Source organism: Alligator sinensis, unplaced genomic scaffold (assembly GCF_000455745.1).
Source record: "Alligator sinensis unplaced genomic scaffold, ASM45574v1 scaffold1643_1, whole genome shotgun sequence".
Taxonomy (NCBI): Eukaryota; Metazoa; Chordata; order Crocodylia; family Alligatoridae; genus Alligator; species Alligator sinensis.
This window is the reverse complement of record NW_005842687.1, coordinates 626,547-642,005: the sequence shown is the minus strand read 5'-3', so window position 1 is coordinate 642,005 and position 15,459 is coordinate 626,547. Positions and strand designations below refer to the sequence as shown.

General features: G+C 41.9%; 1 protein-coding gene across 1 annotated transcript in view; it reads right to left on the bottom strand.

Annotated features, from left to right (window-relative positions):
- Positions 1–15,459, bottom strand: part of UNC5D (unc-5 netrin receptor D) — a 329,440-nt gene that overhangs the window by 135,267 nt on the left and 178,714 nt on the right. Inside the window, exon 8 of the mRNA XM_014524862.1 lies at positions 15,004–15,107. Within this exon, the coding sequence (XP_014380348.1) occupies positions 15,004–15,107 (104 nt within the window). The remainder of the gene's footprint in view (positions 1–15,003; positions 15,108–15,459) is intronic.

Sequence of the window (15,459 nt, the reverse complement as noted above, 5' to 3'; positions counted from 1 at the left end):
CACGACACATGAAAGAGGATCACAAACTGTGCCCAAGCACCAAAAGCAGCAGCAGTGCAAGTGGGTAGCTGCCATTTGGTTACACAAAGCAAAAATGAGGTTCTTCCCCAAAACTCAGCTCAACTCGGTGTAAAACCTCTGAAAGCATGCCAAAGGAGCACAGTGGAAATAGCTCTTGCACTCATTCACCATTAAATTAAAGGAAACATTTAATAATAAGGTAAAAACACTCACACAAACAAGTACTTTATACTTCTGAAAATCCAAAACAAACAAGAAAACAAATGATCTAAACAACATGTTTTAAAAGAGAGAAGAAGAAGAGTCTTACAGAAGGTTTGATGGACATTAAGGCAAACATCTATAAATGTCATTGTCTTTTTGGGGGCGGGGGGAGGAGATGGCCTGAGTGGTCCCAGGAAATTCTAGAAAGCAATCATGCTAGGGAGCAACAATTACAGAACTGCAGGGTGGGCAATGTGACAGCACAGGTATCCCTTCAGAAAGCTACATTTGGAGGATTCTTTAAATGAAGCCTATACTGCTCAGCACTTCCAAAGTCAAACACAACGCCAGCTAAAAAAAAAAAAAAAAATCAATCCACCACTTTACTGGCTGGCTTTGTTTTCTTTACACTGGCTGCCTATAAATGAAGAAGCTATCAGACTGCCTACAGGGTGCTTCAAGCTGCTGCTCCTGCTCATCCCTCTGAAGCTATTTTTAAAGTTAACTCCATAGCAGGCTCCATTTCAGAAATAATAAAACATTCATGGGGTGTTTTTGGAATCAGCCTTGTGTGTGTAGCTTCAAGTTCTGGCAGCAATGCCAATGATGCTGGAGAGTGGCTCTTACCTGTAATGTCCTTCAGCAGCACTCAGTATTGCCAAGATGGAAGATCAGCTGAGACCGCAGCAGGTAGCTAAATAAAAGTGAACTACACTTGTGCATCAACACACAACTTTGTGCCATTAGTCTGACACCTAATCTACTATGGTAAGCTGGAAGTAATGCTTACTGTTATTGCCATCAGGTTTAGTTGCTCAGAATTTTGGTCCCAGTGCAGGTCTTGCCATTAGGTACACCGACCGACTCATTGCTCTGCCCCCAAACTGATATCCAGTCCCTATCCCTAGGGAAGCATCCCTACCAAGTCTCATAATAAAACACGGAGAGCAGTAAGGCAGTTGGCAGCAGCAGGAGTACAATCAAAGCTAGTCAGGCAAATGAGCAACACCACCCCAAAGTCACTGAAGGCTCAGGGAGCACATCACACCATGTGTCTCTGTCAGGGGCTCCGCTATTTGAAATGTCACTGACTTGGATGAGTCTCTCTCATCTGAGTGGCTGTATAGCTTTCTTGAAACGTACACATGAACTGTCAAACTTTACAGGAGAAATAGTGCTGGCTTTGCAAGCAGATGCTGGTCATGGATGATGAAACATTGGCAAGGATAAAGAGGTGGCTCTGGAAATCTACATCCTCAGTCCTGCTGCTGCAGAAAGAACTGAGCCCCATTCCCTTATTCCACTGCCAGAGATAATCAGGAATAGCTCAGCTGAAGTCAATGGAGATGAACAGAGTAAGTGAGGGGGAAAAAAAATCAGGCACAGACCTGAGCCTAGAGCATCCACCTGGCAGCCTAACAGCATGACCAGTAGTGCCAGGAATCCTGGAGAGAGTTGACTCCTATATTGTGCCACAACTGCACTATTACAGGCACTCCAAGCTAAAGGAGGCCCCTACTGCACACATTTAATAAACATATCTATGGGGAGAATCTGTTGTGGGGATTGGGAGCCAGAACTGAGACTTCCCTGGGCCAACTTTGAATCAACAGCAAAAGGATTTGCTCCAGTACCACTAGGCTTGTGCCAGCAGAGACTCTGTTATATTTAAATCAACATTTGCCACAGCAGGAGATTATCAGATGCTTAGTCTTGAACACTGGATAATTTTTTTATGCTTAACTCTCATAAAAACTGAATTTATTTGGGCTGGGTGGTGATGCCTGCAGCGCAGCTGCTCAACAGCTCCATTTTGCTCACTGTGCCAGTACATCAGGAAAGGATTTAAACATCTCTTCCCAGCCTGCCTCCCATTCCTGTGTCAGGATTCAGGTTCTCTTAGTGTTGTAGAAATGCACCAAGAATGCCAGCAGAAATCCAGCCACCTCTGAAAGAGGAGATGCACAAAGTTTGCTACACTTTACCTCTACACCAGCAGCGCTGCCACAAGCCAGATGAGACAGACGGAGTCTGCTGAGAACATCTGGAGAGACACATGCTGTAGGTAGAGCGCATCTTATTCCTGGACATATATACACCCCTTTGCACAGGCAGTGCCATTCTAGGAACAGAAGCAAGGTGGTCCGTGACAGATGGTGTGTGGGTATTTCTTGCCACATCTGTGCATACGGTGATGGTAAACGCCCCACTCTACTGCTGAAGAATTTAGAATGGATTCACATTTTCCTGGGGCTGTCTAATTCATCCAAAAGGATAAAACAATGGATAACATGAAAGTTTCCCAGTTGTTTCACCCACTGCTGATATATGGGGTTTTCTTAGTATTGAAACAGGAATACTCCATTGTGCCTTAAGGCCTTCTTGCACAGGACAGTATATGTTAACTGTGTGCAGTGCTAAGGTTGGAACATGTTCTGACCAGTTGCACAGTAATGTTTGCTATGCTGTCTAACATACTACAGCTCAATCCCAGCCCCAGGACTTCACTGGAGTCTTGAGCTGGCTCCGGCATGGGGAACCTGACAAGTGAAAGATCCAGGATCCTTCCTCTTGATGTGTGGCTTTCCTCATCTCCCCTGGACGCTTGGTACACCAGGAGGGGTCCTGGCTGATGTCATGGCTGGGCAAGGACCCTAAATTGCTCGTATTATCTTTGTGGAACAGTGCAACAATAGCTGAACAAACATGTGCTACACTGCAGTTCCTCCTTCTGCAAAAACCCACACCTTTGCTATGATACATTCACACGTAAGTGCATGTTTTATTGCTTGAACGTGTGGTTGCTTGTGTTTTAAGTGCATTTTACACATGCTAAATGGAACCTGTGACATGGCTCTTATACACAAGAGGACTTGCGTTCCATGTGGTATAATCAGGACTTGAGAGGAAATCACAGATTTATAAAAAGATACCACTTTATATATCTTTTATTTAAGTCCTTAGCTGACACAGGCAACTGAAATTTGCTGCTAAGTTAATCAGGACAGTACAGTGCCTTTCAAAGCAACATTAAAATCAGTGCTGCCTCAGCAGGGTTTGGAGCTCTTGATTCATGCCTGTGTAACATTAAAGCTGAATTACAGTACTGCAGTTCCTTATTTGTAGGGCCTCCTGATTGTTTGCTTTTACTAATGTGTTATTCAGTTTAAAGACTATTTGCAAAAACTAAATGGTGTGAACACACAGAGCACTGACAATGCTACATTAGCTTCTTTTATTTATAAATTAATTTGACAAAAGCAACGCATATAGTCATACCTTCCAACTCTATTCTAACTCCAGTCCTTCTGGAAGTTAACGTTTAAGGCACGATGAATGCAGAACCTTTCATCAACAATGGCACCCTGGGAGACAGAACTCCTGCTTATCCACGGAAAGGGTTGTGCACAAGCAGCAGAGAAGCCCCTGCCCAACAAGATGTGGCCTAATTGGAGGAATTGTGTCTACAAATGAAAGGACAGTTTAGTCTACATGGCTGCATAATCCCTGGCCTTTCCACTAATAAGCAGTCTTTGCAAAGATTCCAATAATAATCGTGTATTTACTAACATGGACATCTGCCCATTGGGACCCCCGCTTGCTCATTTTTCACTTAGATAACCAAATATCTAGCAGTGTTTGTAATTGCTTGGTTGCAAGCAGTCAGGGATGGACGGTGGGGGAGAAAGCTCCCCATTTCTTGAAGTCCTATCTGTATCTATCTTGGTGTCCGTTCCCCCCTCCCAGAAGGTATCATCTCAGCTATCATAGACAAACCTTGCTTTCCCTTTTTTTTTTGGGGGGTGGGGGGGGTGGGGGGGGCAGGACTAATAAAACCCCTTGCTTTGTGTCATTTATAGCAAAGACACTGTTTTTTAATGCCTCTATCCTTATATCTAACAAATCTTCAACACCTTTGAGCTGCAGAAAAAATAATTGCAGCCATGAAGATTTATACTATTGGTAACGGGGTAGGTTCAAATGAGTAATTGAACCAAACCTAAATTTCATTCCAGTTCTAAAGTGTCTGCTTCTTACTGAATGAATAGCATTGGATGATTAGAGGTTTGACTATATCATTCATTCATAGTCAGCATCAGAAATAAATAGGCCATTAAAACAGCTGCTGTCTAGACCAAGAACAAGAAATGTTGCCTCCTCAGGAAAATAATATTCCTGAATATTTGTGCATGCTAGAAAAAATAATCATAGTCTTCCATAGAAGATATGGCCACATACCGTCATGGTGACAGAAGAGGAGAATGAAATCTTTTTTATTCATTTTTTTTCTATTTGTGGTCTAGGATCCATAAAGAGAGAAAGAAAAAAGATTCTGGTCTGTACCAGAATGATGCAGTTCTGTAAGTAGAAAAAATACCACCATGTTGGGAAACCATGAAACATTTAATGACACAAAATTATTAGCTTCTCTGCCTCCTTATCAACTTGTCCAAGACTTATGTTTCATGTAGGGCCTGATACAAATCCCAGTCCCAATGAAGTCAATGGCAGCCTTTCCACTGAATTCAATAGGCTTGGGATCAGCCCCATAGCTTTGATCCCAGGACTAAGTTTTAACACTTTCTAAGCTTTTTGGAACTGCATTCAGCTGTGTAAAAGCAATTCATATTTTGCACCTAGGAAAGATTTCTGCTTCTTATGGGTAGTCCGTAGGCTCAACTATAATAAGCATAAATGATTAGTGGCAGCAATTTCTTCAAACAGGAAGGGGAAAGGGATACAATGGTAGGAGTTTACTACAGACCTTCAAATCAGGAACAAGCGCTTGACCAAGAATTTGCCAGGGAATTGGCCGAGGTTGAATGCTCTTGGTGCATGGTTCTCATGGGAGACTTCAACTACCTGGACATCTCATTGGAAGAGCACTCAGCCAAATCCAGTCAGTCTCAAAGCTTCCTCACATGCATGGATGAGCTCTGTCTGTGTCAAGAAGTTTACAGGCCAACAAGAGGCAAGGTGCTCTTGTTGGTCAAAGGGGATGATCTAATCAGTGACCTAAGAACTGAAGGGAAGCTGGGAGACAGCAACCACGAGCTGATCACTTTCACTGTCCATTGCAAAGCTGGTAAATCAGCCAGCAATGCAGTAGTCCTTGACTTTAGGAAAGCTAACTTTCATAAGCTCATGACGCTTGTTCTTGAGGCCCTGAGAGGCCATTATTTTGCAGGGAGGGGAGTTCATGACGAGTGGTTGCTCCTTAAGGAAGCGATCCTAGAAGCACAAGGGGAATCCATCCCCACCCACAGGATAGGTGGTAAAAGGGCTCAACAACCCCCTTGGCTAAACAGGGAACTCATGGACCTCCTATGTCTAAAAAGAGAGGCGTATAATGGATGGAGGATAGGAAACACCACTAAGGAAAAGTATTCTGCACTGATCCGTACTTGCAGGGAGCGAACTGGAAAACCTAAGGCTGCAACTGAACTCCATCTGGCTACGTGAATCAAGGACAATAAAAAGTCCTTCTTCAGATATGTGGGGAGTTGAAAGAAAAACAAGAGCAACACTGGACCCCTGCTAAACCAGCTGGGGCAGCTGACTACCGACACCCAGGAAAAAGCCAATCTGATTGATTACTTTGCACCAGTTTTTCACCAGCCCAAAGGGACCACCCTGCCTAATACAAGGCAGGATGACCAGGGTGAGGGTGAATATATGCCCACCACTGGAGGAGATCTTGTGAAGGAGCACCTTGAGAGGCTGGACACCCACAAATCAGCTGGGCTGGATAGATTGCACCCAAGAGTGCTAAAGGAACTGGCAGACATCATAGCGCAGCCACTGGCAAGGACATTTGAGAACTCATGGTGCTCAGGCAAAGTACCTGAAGATTAGAGGCAAGCCAGTGTGGTGCCTATCTTCAAGAAAGGGAGGAAGGAGGATTCAGGAAACTACAGGCCAATCAGTTTGACTTCAATTGCTTGAAAGATCTTGGAAAAAATTATCAAAGACACCATTCTTGACAGGTTCACAGAAGGCAACGTTCTGAGGGATAGCCAGTACGGGTTTGTTGTGGGTAGGTCTTGCCTGACCAATCTCATTTCCTTCTATGACCAGGTGACATATCACCTGGACAAAGTGGCAGAGGTTAATATAATATATTTGGACTTTAAAAAAAGCCTTTGACCTGGTGTCCCATTATGTCCTCATGGAAAAATTGGGCAACTGCAGCCTTGGCTACACAACAATTTAATGGCTGGGGAATTGGCTCTGAGGTCGGACCCAGAGAGTGATAGTCAACACAACTGAATCAACATGGCACTCGGTGACCAGTGGTGTCCCCCAAGGCTCCATTCTTGGACCTGTACTCTTTAATGTCTTTATAAACGGTCTGGACACTGGTGTCACAAGTGAACTGGCCAAGTTCACTGACAACACCAAACTTTGGCAAAGAGTCTCCACACTTGAGGATAGGCTGGATATCCAAGCCAACCTCAATAGACTTGCAAGGTGGGCAGATGAAAACCTGATGGCATTCAATACGGAGAAATGCAAGGTGCTCCACCTTGGGGAAAAAAAAAAACCCCTACATCACACTTACAGGCTTGGCAATGCTACACTCGTTAGCACCATGACTGAAAGAGACTTGGGGGGTCATGATTGACCACAAGGTGAATATGAACCACCAATGCAACACCACAGCCAGCAAAGCAAACAAAACTCTGGCTTGCATCTACCAATGCATCTCAAGCAAGACCCAGGATGTCATCCTCCTGCTGTACTAAGCCTTGGTGGGACCACAGCTGAAGTACTGCATCCAATTCTGGGCTCCACAATTCAGAAAGGACATGGAGAAGCTTGAAAGAGTCCAGAGGAGAGCCATGCACATTATCAGAGGGCAAAAGAACAGGCCTTATGAAAAAAGGCTGTGAGCCATGGGACTTTTCAGCCTGGAAAAACACAGGTTCAGGGGTAACTTGGTGGCAGCCTACAAGTACATCAGGGGTGTGCATCAGGATCTGGGGGAATGCCTGTTCACCAGAGCACTCCAGGGGATGACAAGGTCCAATGGTCACAAACTCCTGCAAGACCGTTTTAGGCTGGACATAAGGAAAACTTCTTTATTTCCGAGCCCTCAAGGCCTGGAATAGACTCCCCCCAGAGGTGGTGCATGCACCTACTCTGGACACTTTCAAGAAACATTTGGACCTTTATCTTGCTGGGATCCTTTGACCCCAGCTGACTTCCTGCCCCTTGGGCAGGGGGCTGGACCCAATGATCTTACAAGGTCCCTTCCAGCCCTAATGTCTATGACATCTATGAAATTATAGAACTGCTATGAAACCCAAACTGAGACTTTTCTTTGCCTAAATTCCAGATCAACATGACTTAGTTTGGGTACTTCTGCTGTTGCTACTTGTCTTCTGAATTTCTTATTAGCCCTGACTACACAAAGGTACTTCATTAGAACAGAAATTTGGGTTGAGAGAGGACCAGGGGAGAAGTACCAGTAAGTACTTTATTGGCCTTGACATGCTACTTACTGTTTATCTAATGTTTCACACTTTTTAGAGTCCATTAGGTTTCTATTGCAATATTAGGCATTCCAATAAAATGTCGATTATAGAAAAGGACTCCACTGCCACAGTCCCTAATGCAAGATCCACCCTCCATTAGCTGCCTCTCCTATAGCTACCTCAAAATAGATTAATTTACAACTTCATGTCACAGCAGTATTCTAGAAAGCATCATCACATTCAAAGCCCTTAGGCCCAGATGGATGATCTGTTGCATGTAGTCTACACAGAGCTGAAAAACTGTTTACAAAAATATTATCAGGCCCTCTACATACAGGCTTTTCAAGGACAGACCAATTTAAAATACAAGAACTTTATAAAATATTCAGTAATAGTGAAACATAGCCACTTCTTGTCCGAAACAAATGCCACTACTCCCCATATTGCAGGATCAACTTAAACAGTTGTCCTTCTAGTTTCCAAAACGATCCATTGTTGGGCTTGGTCCAACAATTGCTCTTCTTCATTCCCTTCCACCCTTTTACTGCTAGCCTCTTTTCTATTCCTCCATGCACCTTCCCTCATGGTTTCAAGAGCCTTCTCCTCCTAAGCTACCACTGCTTGGATCAGTTTTGTACTTCTTAGAGATGAGATCATCATTTTTTGTCTTGCCCATGACCTTGAATAAATTACATGTGACACTTAGTGTAGGCTGCATTGGCCTTTGGTCTAGTGTTCTCTTTACATCTGTAACCAAAAGTCTTTGCAAAGTTAAGTTTTTAACTGCATTTGTGCTTCTGAAGTCATACCTTCACTTAATCAGTGTTTGAGAGAGAATTGGGCACCCATTCTTTTGTTTCTGAAAATTCCTTCCCATCTCCCTCAACTGGTCTTAACAGACCCAAAGATCAAAAGTAGGCCTTTTTATGGGTTACAAAACTTTCCATGGGACTTCTGTATCTCTTTCCCAGATAACATGCATTACCTTGGGATCTGTACTCTCAGTTGACCTCAGATAGATAGGATTTAAAAAAAAATACCAAACAAACAAACAACAAAACCAGGAAGAACCAATGTATTGTTTTTTTTCTCTCACCTACCAGGAGATCCAGACACAGGGTTTCCTCTGCAAAACAATGAGCTTTTTGCAGGTTCACAGTCATATTTAGCTCTTTTAATTAAGACTTATTAAATGTTTAGCTTGGCTAAGAGAAGGCAAAAGGGAGACAAAAGACACTACGAATATTTGGAGGGTGTAAACATTAAGAAGGTGGAGGAATTATGTTAGGGTGGTAAAGCAAAATTCAAATGAGACGTGAGAGGACAAGAATGCACTTGTGCACCAGGGGAGAAAACAACTTCCCGAAATGCAGAATGGCTTTGAACAGGGAACGGTTAAAAAGCAATCTGAAAATTCTCCAGTTCCTCCTTAAACCTCTGCTCTGCCATGTTGCATATCAAAATCAAACCAAACACAACACAAAAAGCAATGATGCAGCTGGCAAGCTCTGTCTACATTGTTGCGTTCTGAATAGTATTATTTGCCCTGCCTCTGTCAGAGACAAAGAAACAAAGTGCAAGGATGAACAGAAAAGACTGACACTTTTTCCACTGCAACAGCACTGGCTAAGTGGCTGACCTGGCTTATGTTCCTGTCTGCAAGGGGTGCGCAACTGAGGATCTCGAGTAGACAGAGATGCTTGTTAGACAGACCCAAAGTTCACTATATAAGCACACATAAAGCCCTTTTCCCTGCAGTTCATTCCTGGCTTGCTTAACTGTCTCCTCACACAGCTGGCCAGCTGCTCAAAATCCTTTCCTTAGGCAACTTCCAGCCATGCATTTTAGGGGGAGCCTGGATGCCAACCCCAGGGCTGAAAATTCAACTAGCTGGCAGAGTGCTTTAGAGCATCTATACATATGCTCTGGGATGGAGGGGGGGTGCTTTAATGAGAGCAGTTCTAACTAAAGCACCCACAACATCACATGTATTCAGCGCCTGTGCTTCAAAATGGTGGTAGGGGCGCTTTAACTAAAGTTCATTCAACAAGCTTTAGTTACAGCACTCCCACTGTCATTTTGCAATGTGGGAACATTGAATACATGCGATACGGAGGGTGCTGAAGCATGCTCATGAGCATACTCCAGCAAACTTGATTAATTGGGTCTGCTCCGATGTGTACTATTTACCATGCATCAGAGCATAGCTCTGTCATGTGTATAGGTGCCTTCAGAGTCTAGTGTAGCAACACTGAGTGCTTCAGTGCCTAAGGACCTTTAAGGAGATGGGTCCATGTGCCCTGCTACTCCGTATTATATCCATCTCTGGAGTCCTATCCTATAGTTTGCAAGCTCTTTGGGGCCTGGACTACCTGCTTCTCATGTGTGTGCACACTGTCTAGTCCTGTGCTGCCCCAGTCTGCTGTATGAGCCCCTCATCATTAATGTAAGAGTACTACATGGAGACCAGGGAAAACTCTGGTGCCTGGAAATTATTGGCCCTAACTTTAGAAATAGTACTAAGACACCATCCTGCGTTAGCTGGAAAATAACACAGTCTCAGAAATTGGGCAAAGCTCTCCATGCTGAAATAAGAAACAAACAGATTCTTCAATGATGAATGAAATACAAAAGTATCCAATCTCCAAAATCAGTCAGAGAGCTTCGAGCTGTGCTTAGAAGTTTCCCATCTAAGCAATGAACAAGGCTGGCCCTCCTTAACTTGTGAGAACAGATGTGTTTACAGCCTCAAGCACCGTTGCCACAGGCCCTAATCTGTCATTTATTTGAATTTGGTACCCAGTTTCCAAAGGCACTGAATTATTTTAAGTAGGCTGTTTACCTTGATGTGAATAGAATTAGCCTTACATACTGAGCCTTTATGTGAAATGTTATTATCCAAAGCAAATATGACCTGTTAAGATTTACAGGCTTTATTAGCAGCAATAACAATTTTACCACCAACATCAGTAAATCAGGGTTTATTGAGAACTTTACAATTTTAATCTGTGGAAAACCATTTAAATGTCAGCTTTTCATTGGGCATAAATCCTAACTTTTATGAAAAATAGATATTCCGTTTAATTGTTGAATGTAAAGCAGCATGGTTGGAAATAATGAATTTTTCTGAAATCAGTTTGGTCTACAAAACAATGCGTATCAAGCGGTGAAATAGTTATTCTTAGTTAGAGCCTCTCTGAAAAATTAACGGTAAATAAAAATACACTATAAAATGCAGTATTAATTGTGGATTGGCTCTATCTGACCTCTGAAATTATAGCAATGTCATCAATTCTTGTAATTTTATCCTGTATAGGAAAATGTTTTGGGCACCGACAGGTGTGGAAAGAAAGAATGCACTTTACCGGAAGAGACAGCACATTAGTTTGAACCAGTGTCTGTATAGATCAGGAGTTTGAGCAAAGCTTTTTCGTGCTTTTAAGTAAATCTGATTCAATCAGCTATTAGATAAGAGCACCATAAAAGCCCCGCTGTACATGATCTATATAGATGTCGAGTGAGCCGGGTCCAACTAACCCAATGCCTCTTCTGGGCATGCACTGGGCTCCATGCCAGGGTGTGCGGAGTTTAAAGTAAAGCACCAAGTTTTTGTTTTGTTTTTGTTTGTTTGTTTGTTTTTTTGGGGGGGGGGTGGTTATATCTGTAAACAGCCTTCATGTTTTTCTCTTGCTTCTAGCATCATGTCACTTCTTGGGTGTCTCAGCTTTCATTAAAATAGTAACATTTCTAAATCCTCATGACTGTGGGGATAAAGCATGAAAATGTGATCTTTAACATTTCAGAAAATGGGAAAAGACAAAAATTAAGGAAACTAAATTCTATTACGTTTGAAAATACCATGATTTTAATGCGATCTCATGATTGTTAATCCTTGGCACTGCCATGCGCGTCACGTCATCATAGTCACTAAGCTGCCTAACTCACAGTTTTCTATTTGATTTAAGAAAAATTATACCCACACCCAAATCTACATGCCTTATCAGTAAATGAATTTACAACGGTGATAAATTCCAGCAGTATTAAATCCTAGTCTACAAAATAGAGGATCTGAAAAGAGAGACTTTTACCATTAACTCCTTTTGCTATGCTTCACCACAGCACTAACAACTGCCCCTAGAGCAGCCCCACTTCCTTTTCTCTATTCTACACTGAGAAAAGGTGCACTCCTCCCAACATCCAAAGCCTTATTTTACTAGTCTCATGCTGATGGGCCCTGATTTACAAGGTACGTCTTTTTTTTTTTTTCCCCAAGATGCCCTTAGGTCTAATACAGGATCATGCAATTCTAATTAAACATTGTACATAGTAACATTTCTGAATTGTTTAAGTCAGAAAAAAACGCATTAATGTATAATTTCATGCCAGATTCCCTTAATGCTTTAACAATAACTAGAGATGACGTGATGGGCAAACCTACTGACTTTACACCAAGGATGAATTTGGCTTATTCTGTTTTATAAGCTAGCAGTTACATAAAAATGAATAATTAATTACCAACCATTACTATACTGCTCAGGTTAGGGTATGCGTTTTCAAATGGAGAAGCCTTATTCACTCTCATTACCTCAGTAAAACCCAAAACATGTTGGCTCAGAATCATCATAATTTCTTAATCCCTCTCTTGTAAATGACTGAATTCCAACAGCGAAAATGTTTTTTGACTATTTAACTATCTGAAAACTGGAAAATAGCCAAATTTCTATAATTGTTCAGTTCAGCAAATCATGCTGGCTAGGCTGGGGCGTATTTAGTTAAACAGTGGGTAATAATTTGTTTCCTTTGATTTCAAAGAAAACGTCTGAAATTTGTATGATTTTTTTTTAACATATATATATATATATATATATATATATATTGCTCACTGAGGAACCAAAGTATTTTAGAAATTAATGGTAAATAACAAGTTCCTTTGGGAAGTGATGTATGGGACAAACACACTGCTTGCAGATTCTGCCAGTAATATATAATAAAAGAATGTGCTGTAATCTTCCAAGAAAAGCACTAATGTCCTTCGTTCCCACTGCAATAAAAATATATATTTAAAGGAACACGTTTAGATCTTGGATTAGAACCATTCTTATTTACTCCAAATAAAAACGACAAGCTCATGCAATTTAGGAGTGCGTTGGCTGCCCCTGACCTCTGACCCACCACCATGTCTAATTTCTATTGTTTCATAAATGCTTATGTCCAAAGCTTGACACCCTAATGTTCTAGAATTTTATTTTATACACATTATTACTAATATGGTAGAGTGCATCACAGAAAGCCCATTTAGCCTTTCAAATCATGGACAGAATTTCTATTTCAACACGTTTGGCAGTTCTCTGCAGCACGATACCATTTTCTCTAGTACAACTGAGGTTTGGGGAAAATGATGCCCCATCAAAGAAGATACAGTAGCAGAAATTCTCTTGATGGAAGGATGAATGCTAGGTGTGTAGATACATGTTCCTCTCTGCCTCACCCTTTATACATTTTTACCTGATCTGCAAGGTGCACTTAACTTGTATTTCAATTTGCTTCATTTTTCATCTCTTTTAGTGTTTTTGATGTCATGCACACAGCATGAATTCTGTGCAAATAAGAAAACATTTTTTTCTTCACTCCAGTTTATTTTTCCTACTTTTTGTCCATTTAATAAGCAGGTACCTTATAGTGTAAACTGACAATTCATCAATGCAGGAGGAGCATCAGAACTGATATTTATGATGTATTGTGATAGAGCCACTTTTCCCCTTCTGCGCCTGATGTGAATTTTTTCCCCTAACCAGTGGCACATTATAAAATAAAATTGACTGCAATTAAGAGAAAGAAAGCATGCTTATAGGGTGCTATTTTACCTGATGATATGCATGCCATTACTAATTACTAGTTTGGAAGTGGGTGGTTAGGTGAAGGAGAGAAGAAAAATGTTCTGATCAGCAGTTTTTCAGTTAAGTAATTACAGATTTCATCCTGTGGGACAAATAAAGAACTCCAGAAACCTCAGAAATAACCTGCCATTTCACTCTGATGGTGAAATCATAAAATAATATCAAGACAGAAAACAAACAGTCGAACACACACTATGTCTAGAATAGGTGAAAATGTACAGTCTTCAAAAAGAAAGGTATAACACAGACAGTTTTACTCGGTTACGTTGCTGCATGCAACTCGTTAATAAGTCACTGTTTGCACAGCAGTTTGAACATAGAGGGCACGCTCAGATGCGCACGCACATGCATGTCCCCAGGGACAAATAACAACAGCACAACATAGTTGTGCTGCTGCTGCTTATTCCTGGGGAATGCCCCTGCACACATGCTATGGCTTATGGCAAATTGTCCCCAGTGGGGTAGGGGAGATGGGGGCCAGCATCTGGGTTGACCCCAGCAGCCTTACATGGGGTCCTGGGGGCCTCCCGGGGCTGCAATGGCAGCGATCCATCCAGGCATGAGGAGGTTGGCTGGCAGCCAGAGCACAGCTCTGGTTGGCCACGCTCTGATTTTGGGTGGTGCGTACTGCAGCCATGTGTGCCATCCCGTTTATTTTTACACCTTATTTTTTTAGATACCAGGATTTCCCAGTACCTAATTTTGGCTCTGCGGAGAACCTTTTCCCTTGAGCTCCGTGAGTTTTGCAGTGCCCAGAGTGAGCTAAAAGTGCAGAGAATTGCCATTATTATTATTCCATCAGTTCTTTACATTCACCCTTCACCATTTCAGATGGAGGCCACTATATTCTCTGCATTTGATAATAAAGAGCAGATCCACTTAGGATTCTCCAGGGTGAAAAGGCCAGTTCTATCGATGTCTTTAACCTAGTTTCCCCCTTGTTCTCCTCTCTAGGTAAAACTTTGCTGATAATGAAGAGGTGAAAAAATTGCAGGGGACTTTTTATCATCTTCATCAGTATTGCCTAAAACTTAAATTTTCTTTTTTTAATGACTCAACAAGAAAAGGACTCTCTAGGAATATAAATATTGGGGTGGGGAGCACTACACACTCACACATACAAGTATTCATGGTTATAACATGAAAAATACTTAGTTCATTATGTATTAAAAATGGGGGGGAAAAATCAGCAAAGTAAAATTTTGCAACAAAATTCTCTGTTCTTTGCTAAATGACTTACCATAAATATTTCAAGTGGCCCTGGAGCAGAATACTGTAACAGGCACTACATTTTCGAGCGCTCCTGGAATGGACACTGGTCAACCTCTCCACGTTTCACTTATACTTCTATCCAGTTCAAAATGGATTAGGTCATGCCTGTGATGTAAGAAATAAAATCCTACCTCAGCAGCAGGCACTCCCTCTGGTGGCCGACAATGCAGGACAATCATCCCTTCAATAGGAACCTCCTTCCCCTGTGGGTCTTGCTCAAAGTTTTTCCGTAAATCTGCAAAAAAAGTTAATGTGGTTATTATCCTCCTAATGCCGTTCATTTGAATTAGCAGTAAAGCTCAAATGCTGGAACATGAGGCTTTGCAAACGCTGTTCCTCATGCGGTGTGTGTTGCAAAAGTATGTTGCAAAAGTCAGTAATTATAATGCTTAATAATTTTCTTGCCTTGGATATATGTTCAAAGCACTGGGGAAAAGAAGTGTTTGCTAATTAATTCTTCATCAGTGGGAGTTTGTACTTTACTTAGCCCATGGGTGTAGAATCTGAGACTAAGAAGTGACTTGCCAAATCAAAAGTCATACAGGCAAAACAGGATTGCAACTCAGGGCCTCATCACTCTTAACCAT